This window comes from Metarhizium album, assembly GCF_000804445.1.
Source record: "Metarhizium album ARSEF 1941 chromosome Unknown scaffold_8, whole genome shotgun sequence".
NCBI classification, from domain to species: Eukaryota; Fungi; Ascomycota; class Sordariomycetes; order Hypocreales; family Clavicipitaceae; genus Metarhizium; species Metarhizium album.
The window spans coordinates 961,198-976,856 of NW_024467582.1; the positions used below are offsets into that span (position 1 = coordinate 961,198).

At 55.0% G+C, this 15,659-nt stretch overlaps 6 protein-coding genes across 6 annotated transcripts; 3 read left to right on the forward strand and 3 right to left on the reverse strand.

The window, feature by feature from the left end:
* Positions 1-803: 803 nt before the first annotated feature.
* On the forward strand, positions 804-3,105 carry MAM_04071 (uncharacterized protein; the record flags this gene model as incomplete). The annotated part of the gene is made up of 2 exons (XM_040822870.1): positions 804-1,054; positions 1,119-3,105. 2 exons carry the CDS (start codon positions 804-806, stop codon positions 3,103-3,105), a joined length of 2,238 nt encoding a protein of 745 aa, XP_040679376.1.
* Positions 3,106-6,623: 3,518 nt separating this feature from the next.
* MAM_04072 (uncharacterized protein) lies at positions 6,624-7,856 on the forward strand (the record flags this gene model as incomplete). Its single annotated transcript, XM_040822871.1, has 1 exon — positions 6,624-7,856. The coding sequence occupies one exon, from the start codon at positions 6,624-6,626 to the stop codon at positions 7,854-7,856; it is 1,233 nt and encodes a 410-aa protein (XP_040679377.1).
* Positions 7,857-9,470: 1,614 nt separating this feature from the next.
* Positions 9,471-10,757, reverse strand: MAM_04073 (uncharacterized protein; the record flags this gene model as incomplete). The annotated part of the gene is made up of 1 exon (XM_040822872.1): positions 9,471-10,757. The coding sequence occupies one exon, from the start codon at positions 10,755-10,757 to the stop codon at positions 9,471-9,473; it is 1,287 nt and encodes a 428-aa protein (XP_040679378.1).
* Positions 10,758-10,811: 54 nt separating this feature from the next.
* On the reverse strand, positions 10,812-11,692 carry MAM_04074 (uncharacterized protein; the record flags this gene model as incomplete). Its single annotated transcript, XM_040822873.1, has 2 exons — positions 10,812-11,191; positions 11,278-11,692. 2 exons carry the CDS (start codon positions 11,690-11,692, stop codon positions 10,812-10,814), a joined length of 795 nt encoding a protein of 264 aa, XP_040679379.1.
* Positions 11,693-12,592: 900 nt separating this feature from the next.
* On the reverse strand, positions 12,593-13,130 carry MAM_04075 (DASH complex, subunit Dad2; the record flags this gene model as incomplete). The annotated part of the gene is made up of 2 exons (XM_040822874.1): positions 12,593-12,885; positions 12,950-13,130. The coding sequence occupies 2 exons, from the start codon at positions 13,128-13,130 to the stop codon at positions 12,593-12,595; spliced, it is 474 nt and encodes a 157-aa protein (XP_040679380.1).
* A 428-nt stretch (positions 13,131-13,558) lies between these two features.
* On the forward strand, positions 13,559-15,591 carry MAM_04076 (shugoshin; the record flags this gene model as incomplete). The annotated part of the gene is made up of 3 exons (XM_040822875.1): positions 13,559-13,614; positions 13,758-14,117; positions 14,175-15,591. The coding sequence occupies 3 exons, from the start codon at positions 13,559-13,561 to the stop codon at positions 15,589-15,591; spliced, it is 1,833 nt and encodes a 610-aa protein (XP_040679381.1).
* Positions 15,592-15,659: the final 68 nt, after the last annotated feature.

A 15,659-nucleotide genomic window follows, 5' to 3' on the forward strand; every position in this document is an offset into this window, starting at 1 on the left:
GCCTGGTGCGCGCCAGGCCTCGCTAGGGCTGCTCCCGCCGTTGCCTTACTATAACTAGCCCAAGTCACATAAGTTGTATGCACGTAGACACGGTGCAACGTCTCTTTGTGTTTATCCAATAGCTACTGTTCCACACCCCCTTTGTTCATCACCCCCTGGTCATTTATTATTCAATTCACCAAGTTCTCCTACTGGCCCGCTTGCGCCCCCGTCCAGCCTTCCTCGTCCTGCTGGGTCTAGGTGTGCTTGTGCTTCGTCCTGTCTGACAGCCAGATCTTCCTCCTTCTTTCTTTCCATCGTCAGCTTTGCCTTCGACTCTCGACTGACGACTTCGTGCAATTCACGGGAGCACCACTCGTTTGGTCTTTTCGGAGTTTTTTTATTTTTTTTTTATTCCCCCAACTGCGACTCGCCATTCATTTTCACCGTCGCTTTTGCAGCGTGAGCCATTCATTACTACTCCCTAGTCATCTGGGAACGCGTCTTCAGGGAACGTTGGCAAAGCTGGTTGGCTTGTATTTTCGAGCTGCCCTGGGTTTTCTGGTTTTCTTGTCTATTTGGTTTTTTGAGCCTGTGCCGCTGGGCGACCGATTCGATTGATCGATTTCAACTTGTCGTCTGAGACCCCTAATCCCGACACAAGATAAACATTTTATTATCTCAAGGCGAGATAAATTTCGGGTTGTTTCCTCATGGCTCTCGACTTTCATCTTTCTTTTTAACAAAGAGCCCCCACAACACCTTCCCTTCTTTTTCTAGGACCGGGCCCTGAAAGGAGATACTCGCGATATAGTCCTGTCGACATGGCAAACCTTGCTGATATTAAGCGGGTCACGACGGTCCTCGGGCAAGGCGATCCGAACAACAAGGCGTACCGAATGCAGCCTCCCATCAACCTGCGAAGAAATTTGATTTCTGCCGAGACTTCCATTACACGTCCAGTTTGGACTGTTTTCAGGCGTAGCAAATCCTGCCATGATGGCTCGGATTCCAACACTTGCGAAAAGGGAATAAACACTAATGTGACTAACCTTGCTATTATTCTCGGCATTCTGTATGTGGACTAAAACCAAGTCACTACGGATCCAGTAGTCTGTGCTAATGAGAAGAAAATATAGAATCCCCTTGATTATTGCCACTATTGTACTCATATTTTTACATCGCCGAAATGTCCGCCGATTGAGGCAGGAAGATGCTCAAGATCCCACCCAAGGACTCGATTTCGGCATTGACGAGGGTCTTGCAAAAGGTGCCAAACGAAAGAGTTTTTTTGGAATTGGGGGCGAAAAGTCAAACCACAAGAGCAACCAACTGTCCATGGACATGAATCTTTCATCTCCCTACCTACTACCACCCAATATTCACCAATCCCACGACTCAGTCCATTCATTGGCACGAATCTTTCCCAGCGACCAAGACCCTTATCGCACTGTTGGTCAGTATGCAAACAGCGATGCCGGTTCTATCAGATCATTCAATCCCAATGGAAGCAGGCATGGCTCCATGGCTCTCAGTCCCTCCGTTGGCGCTGCTAGGAGAATGCCCCCATCTCGTTCTGACTCTATGCCAATGACACCGGCATCTCCTGCCACCGCGTCCGATCCTTTTGCAACCCCCACTGCTCTGGAACCTCTGGAACCTACTCACCAGCCCCCCAGACCAGGGCACGCCAAAGATCCTGCTCGCCCCGCGGAACCTTTGATGCCCGAGATTGGCACCCTTTCCTATCCCGATGAAAAGACAGCTGGACTGGAGATGCCTGACTTTGAGCAGCCGCCCGTAGCAGTGTCAAGAGACTCACACTATGTACTGCCGGACTCTTCGTGGGAACAAGACCAGCCCATACTGGCAGAGCTGCCAGCGCGTTCTGAACGTGGCCTGATCGGAACTGCTCATTCGGCTGTTGATGATTTTGACTTTGAATCTCGAGAATCTCACCCGTCTGGACTGGGTCGGGACATGGCGTTGCCAAAGATTCCTTCGCAAGATGCCCCGCACGCTGTGCAGAAAATTCCTGGCCAAGCGTTGTCTCAGGACGACTATGGGCATCCCGAGATCCTTACGTCTCAGTATTATGATGATGAACCTCTTGATGCCTCTCGGCCAGCAGATAGTCTGCCACAGCCTAATGATGCCCTAGGGGTTCCTCAGCAGCAGACGAAACGACTCTCAGTTGGATTCCGTCCTCTGCCACCGGATGATGTGATGGAATCCGAGGACCCGGAGTACAGGGCCAACCGAATTCGATCGTTTTATAAGGAATACTTTGACGACAGGGAACCTGCACCCCCTCTGCCTGGAACAGGAGCCGCTGAATACTTTGAAGACTATGACGCTGGTTATCTCGGCGACGCTGCATATTATGATGCAGAGACGAACGCCTTTGTCATGCCGTATGCACAGCCGGTTACTCGCCGCGCCATGACGCCGCCGCCGGCTGGGCGTTTCCGTGGCGGGCTTGGAGGACCTGGCCCCCGTGGTGGTTCTCGTGGCCCGGCGCGAGGCCCCCATGGCTCTATTGGTGGTATGAGTCTTCCAGGAGGACCAGGGCGACCTCGTGCTGGTTCTGCCTTTGGCCCACGACCAGGCTCGTCTGCATCTGCCCAAATACGAGGACGCCCCCCGAAGAAGAACCTGCCTCCCCCGACCGCACTCCATACCCTGCCAACGCCTTCCAAGCTTAAGGACGACAGCTTTGCGATCTTTCATGCAACGGATTTCGCCCCTCCCGACTCATTCAGAGAACATGTCGCGGGCCGTAGTCAAAGTCCCCTTGGCGAACGACGTGCATACTCGCCAAGGGTACCCATTGCTTCTCCTCTGGTTACTTCCTTCGACGAGCTGTCGGTCCTGCCAAGCCCGCACTTGCTTCGAAAATCGTCAACATTCACGAATCTGGATTTCGCACCGCCTAAGAAGTTCAAGGAGGCGGATAACATGAGTGATGCTGGCAGCATTAGGAGCAACAACAGTGGCATTTCAGCTGCTCAACTACACGCCATTCGCGGCGGAGCCGGACGTATAAGCCGACTGCCAGGCGACACTGTTTTTACGTCTGCCGCCTTGGAGGACAAACTCAAACCTCAGTGGGTCATGCGGTCTTGATGCATCGTGGGAAATGCTCGCAGCAAAGGCTAGATGACCCACGAGGGCAGACAACTGGCTCGGTTGTGTCGGCGGGCCACTAAGATATACGCGCGCGTAGCCTATGATGTATCGCTGTTTCATTTTGGCATAGAGCTATTTTGGTGATCAGGACTGACTGGCGAACAACGGCATGGGCATCAGTATCGCGAATTTTTCCTTTCTATGCTCTCGGAGTACCTGGGGTAATGATGGGACCCGTCGATCTCACGGCTGTTCTCTTGTAGTCTTTTCTCCCACACTGCCTCAGGGTCTGGCAGAAGGGCTAGGACATGACCGCGGCACAAATGAAGGGTCTTATGACGAACAATGGTTTGTTAATCAGTCGACGTTGGGCAGAGAATTGTACATATATGGGCCAACTAGACAAGAGGTTCTGTACAGTAATGCATCTAATACCATGTAATTTTCTTTCCCACTGCGAGAATGTTGATGTGGCAATGACGCGTAGTTGGGGTCACCCTCGTGATGAACGGCTAGGTATAGGTTGCTGTTCAACTCAATATGTCCTGGCGTGAGACAATCGTGTGAACAAAGGTGGCAGGACTGAGTATATTCAGATACGACAAAGCAGAAGTTGGCATGAGCTCAGGTCGATATACAATTGAGCGTCATAAAGCGTGACTGAAAGGGTCGCAATTGCTTGCACCAAGGATCAAACTTTGCAGGCACCTCCTTTCTACGTTATATGAGACTAACAATCATAGCTCGTGGAATCGTTCGTGCTGTACGGGCTTCGTTTTGCCGTGACAAGTCACGAGGGGCTTCTATTTGTTTACTCGACAGATACCTGGTCAGGGAGGATGACGGCCGACGTTAAAAGTCCGATTGAAACCTGACGCTGCGGCCAGAAACAACACGGGCTGTGCGGATGCGGTTCGGGAAGGATCCATTACTAGTAGCTGGAATGCGGCCTGTAAGTGTCGGGCGCCTTCACGATTAGCCGCGACGCGACTTTTGAGTTTGGCCGACTCCATTTAATTTTATTTTTATATATTTTTTATATTTTCGTCACGGCGGTGAAAGGCCCAAGCCCCATCTTCTTTTTTGGTGACAGAGACGCCAAGGGGGGCGGGGGCCGTCCACCAGCCGTCCATCAGATGGACCAGTGACCACCCACCCAACGGGGGCCGGCGGCGGCCTTCATCAGCACGACTTTCGCGCATTGATATTATTATTAGTAGTCCGTAGTACGTATTACCATTACTGCCTTGGCACTTGGGCGCTCCGCTAGGTTAATTTCCCTAGTCACTCGACTGTTCGACTGTGGACGAGTCCCCGAATCAGTCAACGGACCCTACTAAGTAAGTCGCCGACTCGCGCAAAGTGCCGGTGCTACTTAGCTGGTGAGATGATTGATGGTCGAGAGGCCGTGATTACGCAATTCAGTGCGTCGGTCGAGGCCACGGGCACAGTCACGCGCTTTGAGGCGCGAGAAGTGGCGGATGACGAGACACGCGGCGGCCACGGGTCATCGAAGGTGGCGTCTGACGCTCTGATGAGGATTCGGGATGGCAGTGAAGAATGCGCCGTCTTGCACCTACTTATACTCGTCATACTCATAGTCATGCTCATACGTCAAGGGCCGGCGGCACTGGGGCAGTGCCCGGGACAGCCAGTCAAGTCCATCTTCCATTGCTGGTCATGGTGTGGTGGCATTGTCCGATCGCATATACCGGGTTGGCAATGTGGCACAACGCAATGTTGCACTGTGCTGGCTTGTTTCATGCCCAACATCAGCCCATTGGGGGGCGGCAATCTTCTTCAGTAGGCCGACCACAGTCGAGCCCTGTGAGTGAGCCATGGGTGGCCTGACAAGGAGCCAGGGACCTCCATGTTGACGGCAACCTCTCCCTATTGCTAGCAGCAATTGTTGACGATAAACCTAGGTTCAATAACAGGGGGCCGGAACCAGTTGGCGGCGACTTCTCTTGACAAGATCAGAAAACTAGCTACTTTTGTCGCCCTGTATGCTCTCTGAAAAAATCGTCTCTACTCGGCTTTGAACCCCCTTGCCATGTCGCTCTTGGCTGAACCTTCAGGCCCTCAACTGTTCGAGCGTACGGATACTCCGTAGTAATGAAGACGAAATGATTGGGGTGCGCCCTCGACCTCGGAACGCCTTGGAGAAGGACAGAGTAACGTACCAGGACCTAAGCAGGGAGGCCGTGGCAGGGACCAGCAAGGAGCTCTTTCCGGTCTCGCGCACTTGGGCCCTTTTTTTCTCGTAATATGCAAACACCACGACTTGGGTCATGGCCCTAATCGCTGCGGCGTCTTCGTCTTCATCATCCTCATCTTCATCTACTTGGCGGCAACTCGGCGGCAACCCGGCGGCACGAGGCCTAGTCATGAACCTGCAGCTTCTTCATTTTCGCTCACTGGTGGTCAGTGTCTGGCTAGCCCGGGGGTGGGACGTCTCGGGTCTCGACATCCACGAAGAAAAGATCGACGAGGGACAGGTTGTGGGCGGGCAAATTGCGGCCATCGTACGGAGCAAGTACGGAGCAGTACCAAGTGTTATTATTATTGTTACGGAGCACCACGTACTGTACGGAGTACCACACGACACCACAGTCCACTGCAAGTAACTGAAACCCACACCTCTGGAACCCTGGTTCGCTCTCACGCTTCTGCACACAGGGCAACCTGGACACGGAGGACTCCGTACGGTAGTACAAATAGTATTAACCACAATCTACAACGACTCTGACGCAACGCCAGGGTCGAACGGTCGAACAGGCACCCGTCGCCCATTCATGTTCTTCTCCGCTGGTCCTCCATCCATCCATCCATCCATCCAACCAACCAACGCTGGACCAGCCAGCCCACCGAGGCAAAGGTAACTCAGCCAACGCTCCAAAACTTGCCCAAGCCCGCGCTTCGCCGCTCCATTCGTGTCTCAAGTGGCGTCTCGAGCCCCCCCCTGGCCGCCCACGCCTCCCATTGTTCTGCTTCAGCCACGACCACACATTTTCCTGATCCACTCTTGTTCTGCTACTTCTTCAACTCTTCCTCACCACATCACACGCTGACGCCTTTCGACAAGAGACTGCATTGGCGACCGCCGTCTGCATTTCGGACCAACCGCGCTCGCTAGTTGCGAGCCTTCTTTCGCCGTCGTCGGTTTGGTTCGTTCCTCGATTGCCCCCGTCAGCCCTTGGTGTGCCGTCACCCACGGCGTATCTTGCCTCGGAGTCGGACTGTAGTTTGACAGGTATGTCTGCACTACCACGCCAACTTTGGCCGGGATACTTGTTCGCACGTCTCTGTTTTCCAGAGAAGGGAACTGTAGCCTTCTTCGCCCTCTGCATTCGCACAATGCACACTCGCGTTTGCCTGTCGGGCCATTGTTCAGCTTGCTTCTCTCTCGGGCGGACATGGCTCGAACGCTGCAACGCTGGCAATCAATGCGTCATCATCGTGCTAACGCTCCCGATACCAGGCAGATTCACGAATTGAATCTTCGCGCCTCCAACATGTCTGACTCTTCCCGTGGCTCAGGTGCTCAGACGGGTAGCCAAGAGACTTCGCCAGGGCAATCACCAAGTTCTTCGCCTCCTTCCCCCCCTCCGACAAGTTCGCCTCAACCTCCACCCCCTTCGACATCGTCGCCGTCGCCGTCGCCCTCAACGCCGCCGCCGCCGCCGCCGCCGCCCGCGACGACATCATCAACCTCCACGCCGCCACCGCCGCCGCCTGCAACTTCCTCGCCATCGCCTTCCAGTACCCCCCCGCCAGCTACTTCAACACCAGCTCCTACGCCCACTTCAACACCTCCAACGCCCAGCACCCCCCCGCCGGCACCGACAACATCTACTTCCGAGCCTACGACCTCCAGCTCGACAACTCTTACCGTTACTCCGTCGGTGACAACCACTGAGGTTGTTGTTTCCACAACAACCCCGACGACTGGACGATCAACGACGACTTCTGCAAGTGTATCAAGCACTTCAACCGCCACGCCCATCGACCCGGCCGGCGATGGAAACGGCGCTGGTCTCAGCCAAGGAGCCAAGGTTGCGGTTGGAGTAGTTGTTCCTATTGCCGCAATTGCGCTGTTGGCTCTCGTGGGCCTGTTCTGGTGGCGAAAGAGACGGGCTCGCCAGGAATCTGAGGAAGAACGTCGAAAGGAGGTCGAGGACTACTCCTACAATCCCAATGCCGACCCTACAATTCCAGCTGTCGGACTGGGTACGGATGCCTACGAGATGAGGGATGAAGGCGGCTCGGGATACCGTGGCTGGGGCTCAACTACCGCAGCAGGTTCCATGGGCCGCAAGACTTCGACCACAATGTCCGGCGGCATGACGGCGGGCGCCTTCTCTGACGGCGGCGGACACGGCCGTGGAAACCACTCGGAAACGAAGACTGATCCTACCATGGATGGTTCCTCATCTCCAGAGGGCGAAATCCTGGGTGCCATGGGTCCTTCGGCCGCAAACAATCGACTTGGTGATGTTCGCCGTGGCCCATCAAACGCTTCGTCCTCGTATAGCACAACAGGTCGATCCGAGGGCTCAGATGTCGGAATCTATGCCAGTGGCAACGGTTATTACGACCAGTATGGCCAGAACCCTTATGCGGACCAGAGGGCCCAGGAACTCGGCGGCCAAGCTGTCATCAAGGATAACCCGGCACGACGCAACACGCGCATCGAGAACCCATCCCACTTCCCTCAGCAGAGCGCCGGCATTGCCCAAAACTTTTGAGGCGTTTCACGTGGTATCGGACCCTTTCCCCACAATGAGTGGGTGTATCAAACATGGCCAGCTTTCCTTGAAGATACCCAAACCTAGCATTCTCTTCGGCACTCTTGTTCCTCCACGAGACCGGGATTATATAATAGAAGGCCGCAGCTGAGCGGAAGGAGGCGATTCTAGGCTTTTGAATATTCGGTGCTGACAGTTTATGGGCATTCATCAGTTTTCTGCCGGCTCACACTTGATCGAGACAAGGTCAGTGACGCCATCGTTCCATTCTTCAACTCCAAAAGCACGTGGTGGCGCATCATGGCACGCCACAAACACGAGGGCCGTCAAAGCGGAATATTCGACAGTTCTCCAGTTTCGCGCATTTCAACTTTTTCTCTTACGCACGCCTCAGTACACAGTGAGGACGTGTGGGCATGTACATCGCACGTTTGTCGAAGCAGCGACTCACATATTCTATCTTGACCTTGTTCTTCCGCGGGGAAGGCGTATCAGGTACCGTCACCTTGAACAGCGAAAAGGGTAGGGAAGAGAAGGATGAAGGATGAAAAGCGACACCTAATGCGGTGGACACACTCGATTGGCCTGTAATGGGGATGGAATTGGTCGTGTATAGAGAGAGTCTTGTCTTGTTTTTGTCATCCAGAGCGGGACGGGGTCGCAGACGGACAGCGACGCCGCGCGACGTGTCGGTGTACATATGGACTAGTGGCAGTTGCATCGATTGATATTGATACAGTAGACTTGGTTTGGAGGTGCCGTTTGAGGCTGCCGCCGTGTGTTTTGCGTGTTGCGTGTTGCGTGTTGCCTGTTGCGCCCGGCTTGTCCGAAGAGTCCAAGGCCAGACTCAAGTCCGGCTTGACGCCCCCCCCGTCTCTCGGACGGGATCGGGCACCGTCTTGTTGGCCAAGCTGTGTCTGTATCGGCCGTCTGGTCGTCTCGCCACCATTCACCCCGTCCTTGGAATCTCCCCCCCGGGACATGGGCATGGGCCGCGGGGCGCATTTCTCGCCCGGGTACAGCCGCTCGCTCCCGGGCGCAGGGCGCAGGTCAAGGTCAAGGTCAAGGTCAGGGCCCAGCCAGGGGCACGCACGAACCCCCATCTCGTGGGAGCAGGAGCAGAGGCTCCGTGGTGACGGAGGCGGAGAGCACGTCCCCTTGACTGATGGGATGGACGGGAACATGACCCTTCCCCCCCCCAGCCGCGTGGCCATCGCCAGACTTGGGCCCCAGCGCTGATCTGGCTTGGAGATGGGTCGTTCGCGAGTCGTTGAAACCGGCAATATCATCGTCGTCGTCCTGCTTGGCGTCTCAACTCGGGAATAGCCTCTGATGGATATGCAGCCATTTGTGGACTCTGGCCTCGGAAGGCGGCGAACATGCCCGTTACACACAAGTGTCTGGGTACACAATTGCCTAAAACTACGCCTTCGGCTTGCCGGCTTGTGATGCCCTGGCTGATAATCCAAATCCTATATATACATGCCAAAATAACAATGACAACGCCCATGTCCGGGTGACTAGTTTGGAACAGAAAACGCCACCACAACTCATGTGAGGAAGCACGACCTCAACATCATACAACAATGCGGCAATACTGAAGGCCCGATGCTTTCACGCCTTCGCGCTCTCCCCTCCATCCTGCATCGCCTTTGCCCGCTTGGCCGCCAACTCCTTCAGACGCTTCTTCTCGGCCCACTCCCGACTCGCAATTCTAGAACGTTCAGCAGCCTGTTCTCGTGCCGTCTTGGCCGCAATCTCTCTCTCCCGCTTGCTCCTTTCCCTGTCTTGCGTGTAGCAGTTGTCTCGTGTAAAAATGTCCTTGCCCCGTTGCCTCTGCACGTGGAGTTCCTCCAGTGATACCAAAGTCCGCTGGCTACTTGCGGTGCCCGTTGACGTCGAAGTCGCTCGGCTCTCTTCAGCAGCAGAGACCGTGGTCGACTTCCGTCCCCGTGCCTGCAAGGAATTGCCAGCCTGAGAGGGCACCGGGACAGAGCGGACCACACCAACCGACATGCGCTTTCGCTGAGCAACCTGGCTGTCATTCTCGCCATTTGCTTCGGGAGATGATCTACTCTGGCGAGCCCGGCTCGTCAGTGTTTCGCGAGGTAGCGCAGGTGGTCCAATGCTGTGTCGTACGGGCCGAGCCTTAAACTCTCGTCGTTTTCGCTGCTCTTCTTCCTCCGCCCTCAGTTTGGCCTCCCGCTCCTCCCGCTTGCGGCGAGAGATGGCTTCCCCTGGCAGCTCAAATGTCGGCTTGGGCAAAGGCTTGTTTGTGACTCTTGGTTTTGCCGTGGCCGACTGGCTTCTCTGGGCCTCTGCTTGCTGCTGAGCCTGACGAGCTTCACGCTGTTCCTTCAAGCGACGCGCTACAGCCTCGCCCGGCAACTCGAATTTGGGCACAGTAGGTGGCTTGGCAGACTTTATAGGATGCTTCGCTGTACATGGGGTTCTGATGTGATTGATGCCAGATTGGCCACGGGAACCAGTAGGTTCAGTCCTCTGGCTCCCCGACGATCCATGCTGCGCCTGGCTCTTGTCACGGAGCGTCAACGATGCAGATTTCCTCAACGAGGGCCTCTCTTTCTGGGAGGGCCTGACACGGACTGTCGCGGAGCACCCGGCAACTGAGGGTCCCCTGGATGCCGCTGGGGCCGATGGTGTTGCACCAGAGGGGGTTGCAGGATTAGACTCGGAAACCTTCTTGTTGGCGGTTGCAGACCCGTGGGGTTGGGTCAGACCTTGAATTGCCTCGAGCTGCTCTTCTAGCCTGTCCAACTCTTCAAGGGAATCCTCTATCCGAGTGGTCGAAAGGGAGCCGGCTCGTGACAAATCATCCGCCAGGCCCGGGCTGACTTCGCTCACAACCGTGAGAGACGGTGAAATCGTCTGCTCGACCATGGCCGCTACTTCGTGGGCTTTGAGCGGCGTGCCTGGACACGGTGGCGGCGGCACCTACGACATTGCCAACGAGATGGGGCCGTCTGTGGTTCTCGTGCCGTCCATCATCTGGCCGGTAGTGTATGAATCTTTGTTAAGTGGTGTTGCTAAGAGGGTATAAATGTCAGTTGTGATGTCAGCCCCCGTTTGAGAGGTGCGACGTCGCCTAACAGGCAGCAAATTGCAGCCATAGATGCTTCCCTTGGACTCGCTTCCTGAATTGTGCCCGTCTTGCGAGTCTTGAGAGCCACCAGCTGTTGGAGATTTTGCGTCTGCAGGATACGTCATGATCCACTCGAACTGACCTGCGAGATGTTTCTCGACCTGTCTTTCAAGAGCAGATTTTGGGCCGAGGACACCAGGTGAGTGGCCTTGATCCAATTTCTTATGAGAACCTGGTCGCCTAGGTCAGAGCATGAATGTTGACAGAGGAATTGGAATTGTCTACTCTGTAGTGAGCGCAATGTGAGCTCCAACTCACCTTTCACCTCATCGTCTTTTGTGGCTGCTGAAGCAGCAACGATATCTTGCTCAATCTCTATGAGGCTGCTGGTTTCTTCTGGCACGGCAACAAGAGGCTCAAATGTATCTGAATCAATTTGTGGGCGTCGGGCACGAATTGTTCGCCTGTTACTCTGAGCCTTGGCCGTGCTGTTCTCTGGCGAAGTGGTGGCGTCTCTTCGAGGACTCTTTGCCAGCGGTGATCCGACAACAGATTCACCGGTTGGCGGTGTTAGCCGGCTCTGACTTTGTCCATGTGACAGCTCCTTAAGCACGTCAATGTTGGCATCGACATGGACGTGTTTGACAGGGGTCAAGGACTTGTCGTCAAAAATGTCGAAGCTTTGGGCATCATGGTGAGACGTCGATGAATCGTGAGCCACGATTCGCGCCATATTCCTGAAAGCAGGCCACAGAAGCCTCGAGATGACCCTGGAATGTTACTCGCCGAGGTTCCACGTAGTCCGCCAGGGGCAGCCCAATGAGCAATCTCGCGGACAGCCCGGAAGAAGCAGGGGATCAGGGGATGGCCGGGGCCCAACCGGGGTCTTCAGGCACTCGGTACAGTATCAACTGATGAGGATGCGTGTTTAATGTTGGCTTATGTCTGCTAGGCTGTGAGGGCATAGCAATGGTGAGTTTGAAAGGGCAAATGCTAGCTATCGGAAGCAGTAGAACGAGCTGGAGGAGAGTTGTAATGGTTTGTTTACGTTGAGACAGTGGAGCATTCGCAGCCGTGTGCTGTGATTGTGATGCTGTGACACACTCCATCGCTACGCAGTCAGTCCTTCTTTCTTTCCCTCTGTCATGACTTATGCGCACTACACGAACTTGATGTGTCAACTGGTGCTTGGATGCTCCGTACGCTCCGTCTTTACAATTCGCTGACGGCAGGTGATTGAGCGCAACGACTCCCCAAGCATGGAGCGCCCACGGGTCGGTTGGCAGGTTGGTATCCTCGTCTCCTTCATTTCTCACACCACGCTTCGCGCCACACCAGCACAAACGCCACTCGACGCGTTTGATTGCGTTGTCTTTGGCATCGGCCCCGCTCCCGCGGCCTGTTCCAGTCTTGTTATCCAGTGCTTGCCGACGTGCCGGATAATCGTTGCGAAGAGTGCATACTGGCGGTTTCGTCGGCATCAAGCTGGACTCTTGTGATGACTCTATTTTTCCCAATTCCAAAAATCCAGGCAACTGCCCGTCCGCATTGAGGATCCAAGGTAGTCTCACTCAACATGGCAAGAGCACCTTGTCTGCATGCACAACAAGTCTTTCGTTTGGACCGTCGCCTCTCACGTGCTCGCAGTCGAGTCTTCCACCGTCGCCGCTTCAATGGCATCGGCCTGAGCCTGTAATGTTGGCGCATGCTCGGTTGGTATTCGTACTAGAGTCTGGGGAAGCGATTCGTTTGATGCAGGTGCGTCTTCCATGGACGCATCACTAGACGGTTTTGCGAGTTTTGCTGCAAAGAAGAGGGAGGCTTCGTTAGCAGTAGTAGATGATTCGGTTTCGTCTCGGAACATACTGGACGCCATGTTGATGGCTCGTAGCACATTATGCCAATTGCCCATGACCGCTGCAATCGCTGCACCAGGGTTAGCCAGCCAGCCCTCTCTATTTGACCTTTCGATCACGGCGGCGAGCCATACCCTCAGTCCCATCGGACAGAGTCGTCAGTTTCTGCTCGAGGGCCTCCATTTGATTGGACACTGCGGCGCTGAGGTCTCGAAGCTCTCTCAAGCTCTGTAGTTCGGCCTTCTTTTCTTCGATCCGGGCAAGCAAAGCGGGCGACTGGGACGAAGACGATGCGGAGCTACTGGGAGCTCGCATTTGCGACGAAAGAGACCTCGTGGGATACGACATGACGCGCGCGCTTCCGAAGTGCCTATATGTTGGCTGTACCTAATGCCATCACGCCATTCAGGCATCGTGGGATTGTCGCGTTTTCAATCTTGGCTGTCAAACTGTCTTACCCAAAAGGGGTTGCGGGGCGTCGCCCAATCACGTGGGCCACCGCCGGTAACCCAGCAACCAGCTGTGGGCCCGGCATTGATTTGTTGCCGGAATATATGCCCAAAATGTAAATACGGATGACAACACTAGAAATTCTATGAGCTGAGCTGTCACGATAGACCGACTAACACCGCAGCTCGCCTTGCAACCACCGTCAGCTTCCATCGCTCTTCGGCATCGTCAATTACGGATCGGTCCAAAGCCATCGGCTCAACTCTCGCCACATACACAGATCATCGCGCATTATGAGCCATGGCGAGGCTCAACGAAGCACCAACGTCTTCGGACAGCCTCGAAACGCGTGCGTACAATGCCACTGCCCGCACCGCCCTCTGTCCTGTTGCTCATTTTGATGCTGACAAGGTCTGCAATAGTTCGCAGGAAGATGTTACGGCAGAATAGGGATCTCGCGAAATCAAATAACGTACGCGCTTTGCGGATCAGAGAGTTGGAAAGTGAATGCGCTCTCATGCTGTCGGAGAACTTGGAGCTGCGAGGTCGCATCCTCGAACTTGAGAAGCAAGTCGAAGACAATGAGGCGAGGCGAATCGCAGACCATGCCTTGGCTATCAAGGCCAAGCTGGAATCGCAACTGACGGAATGGGCGACGCTTCTGTCGGGCTTGGGCTTGGAGCCCCCTATGAAGAGACATTCTCCTCGGATTCGCAAATCTATCAAGCAACGGATGAGCTTCATCGCCGGTAGGCCTAGCCCGTCTCAACGGAGGCTGCGCGATGTTGCAAGGGATATTGAAGAGCTGGGCCACATTTCTGAGAACAGGTCATCTTCGCGGCGATCCCTGAAGTAAGTCACGGTTGCGAATCAGCAGGTGGGCATAAAGACTAATCTGGAGCTTCGTAGCCCGGAGCAAATTCGAGCTCTGAGATGTGAAGCCGAGTCCGCTGAGCTAGAGGCTCCCGCCGAAGAACAATATATTGAACAAGAGCCTGTCAAAGTCGACTCTCCACCACGATCTACATTGGCAGCAAAGGACGTGTCAAGTCCGAGGAAGCCAATAGAGCCCCCGATTTTACTTCCATCTCCCCGAGCCAGAAAATCAACCCCTGTGTCGGCATCGTCGCCGGAGAAGAAGAGAACAGAACCCGGCCATCGTCGACAAAATGCCGTACCACAGCCCGGCACACCGGCACCCGAACATATTGCCGCCTCGGTCAAGACTGGATCAAAAAGGAAGTTCGCACAGGATGAGATAGAAAGCACGGCACCCCGTCAATTGACCAATGAGAATACTGTACCGCGAGGTATGGCAGACAAGGTATCCATCCGAGAGAAAGCTGGAGGCAGGACATTGAAGGAACTAGCGCACATGAGGAAGGAGGCCCGAGAGAAGAATGTGGCCGCCGGCAATGGTCGTAGACCCCTTGCTTCGAAGAGTACCAACGACGATGTTGGCACACCTCGAAAGAACCCCAAACCGACTGCAGTAGACGAGGTTGCCACAGCAAAAGCAGTGTTGGCAAAGCCAAAGCCAGTCAAGCAAACAACAAAATCCAAGGCCAAGATGGACGCTGCCGCCAGACCGGCATCTGTCCCAGCTGCGAAAATTGTCCTAGCAGCCGCGAAGCCGGTGATGGCTGACCTGGCCACGACGGTCTCGGAACCAGTCTTGTTGTCACCGAATTCGCCGGAACCGGCACCAGATGGGGATGCCGCAAGAGGTGATACTCCGCCACCTGCTGATATCTCTTTGAATGGCGAGACTTCGCGGGCGAGCAGAAGGAATAGGACAACCATCAGCTACGCTGAACCAAATCTTCGAGACAAGATGAGGCGGCCAACCAAGGAGCTCTTTGATGCAGTGGCGGGAGAGGGCAAATATGCCCGAAGAGCGAGTCATTGCGAATCATCAACGGCCGAAGGTGCCAAAATCAAGCGGGAATCTGATGTCATACCTGCTGCCGGCGAGGTTGCCGCGCCGGAGCCGGGAAGCATTCCAGCGAGTCCTCTAGCGAAGAAGAGCTTGGCCCAAGGCGCATCCATGGCGGTCATTACGGAACGCCGCCGGCCGGCCTCAAGAGCGCCCGATTTTGCCGCGGACCTCGACCCTGAAGCAGATGAAAACGAGAGTGGCGAGGTTGATGTTTATGAGTTTACTAGCTCGTCACCACAGATCGATAGCAACGCACCTGTGGAGACGACCAGGGCCACACGACACCGGGGAACAAATACGCGACGACGATCGGCAGCTGTTGATAGTGAGGAGAATAGTTCTGCCAGGGAGCGAAGTGCGTCTCGCCGGCGAAGCATGATGGTATAAATTACGACTCTCATCTTTGGGCGTTGGGGCTTTTTTCCTTTTCTCTTTTGAAAATCGAAGCGACGTTT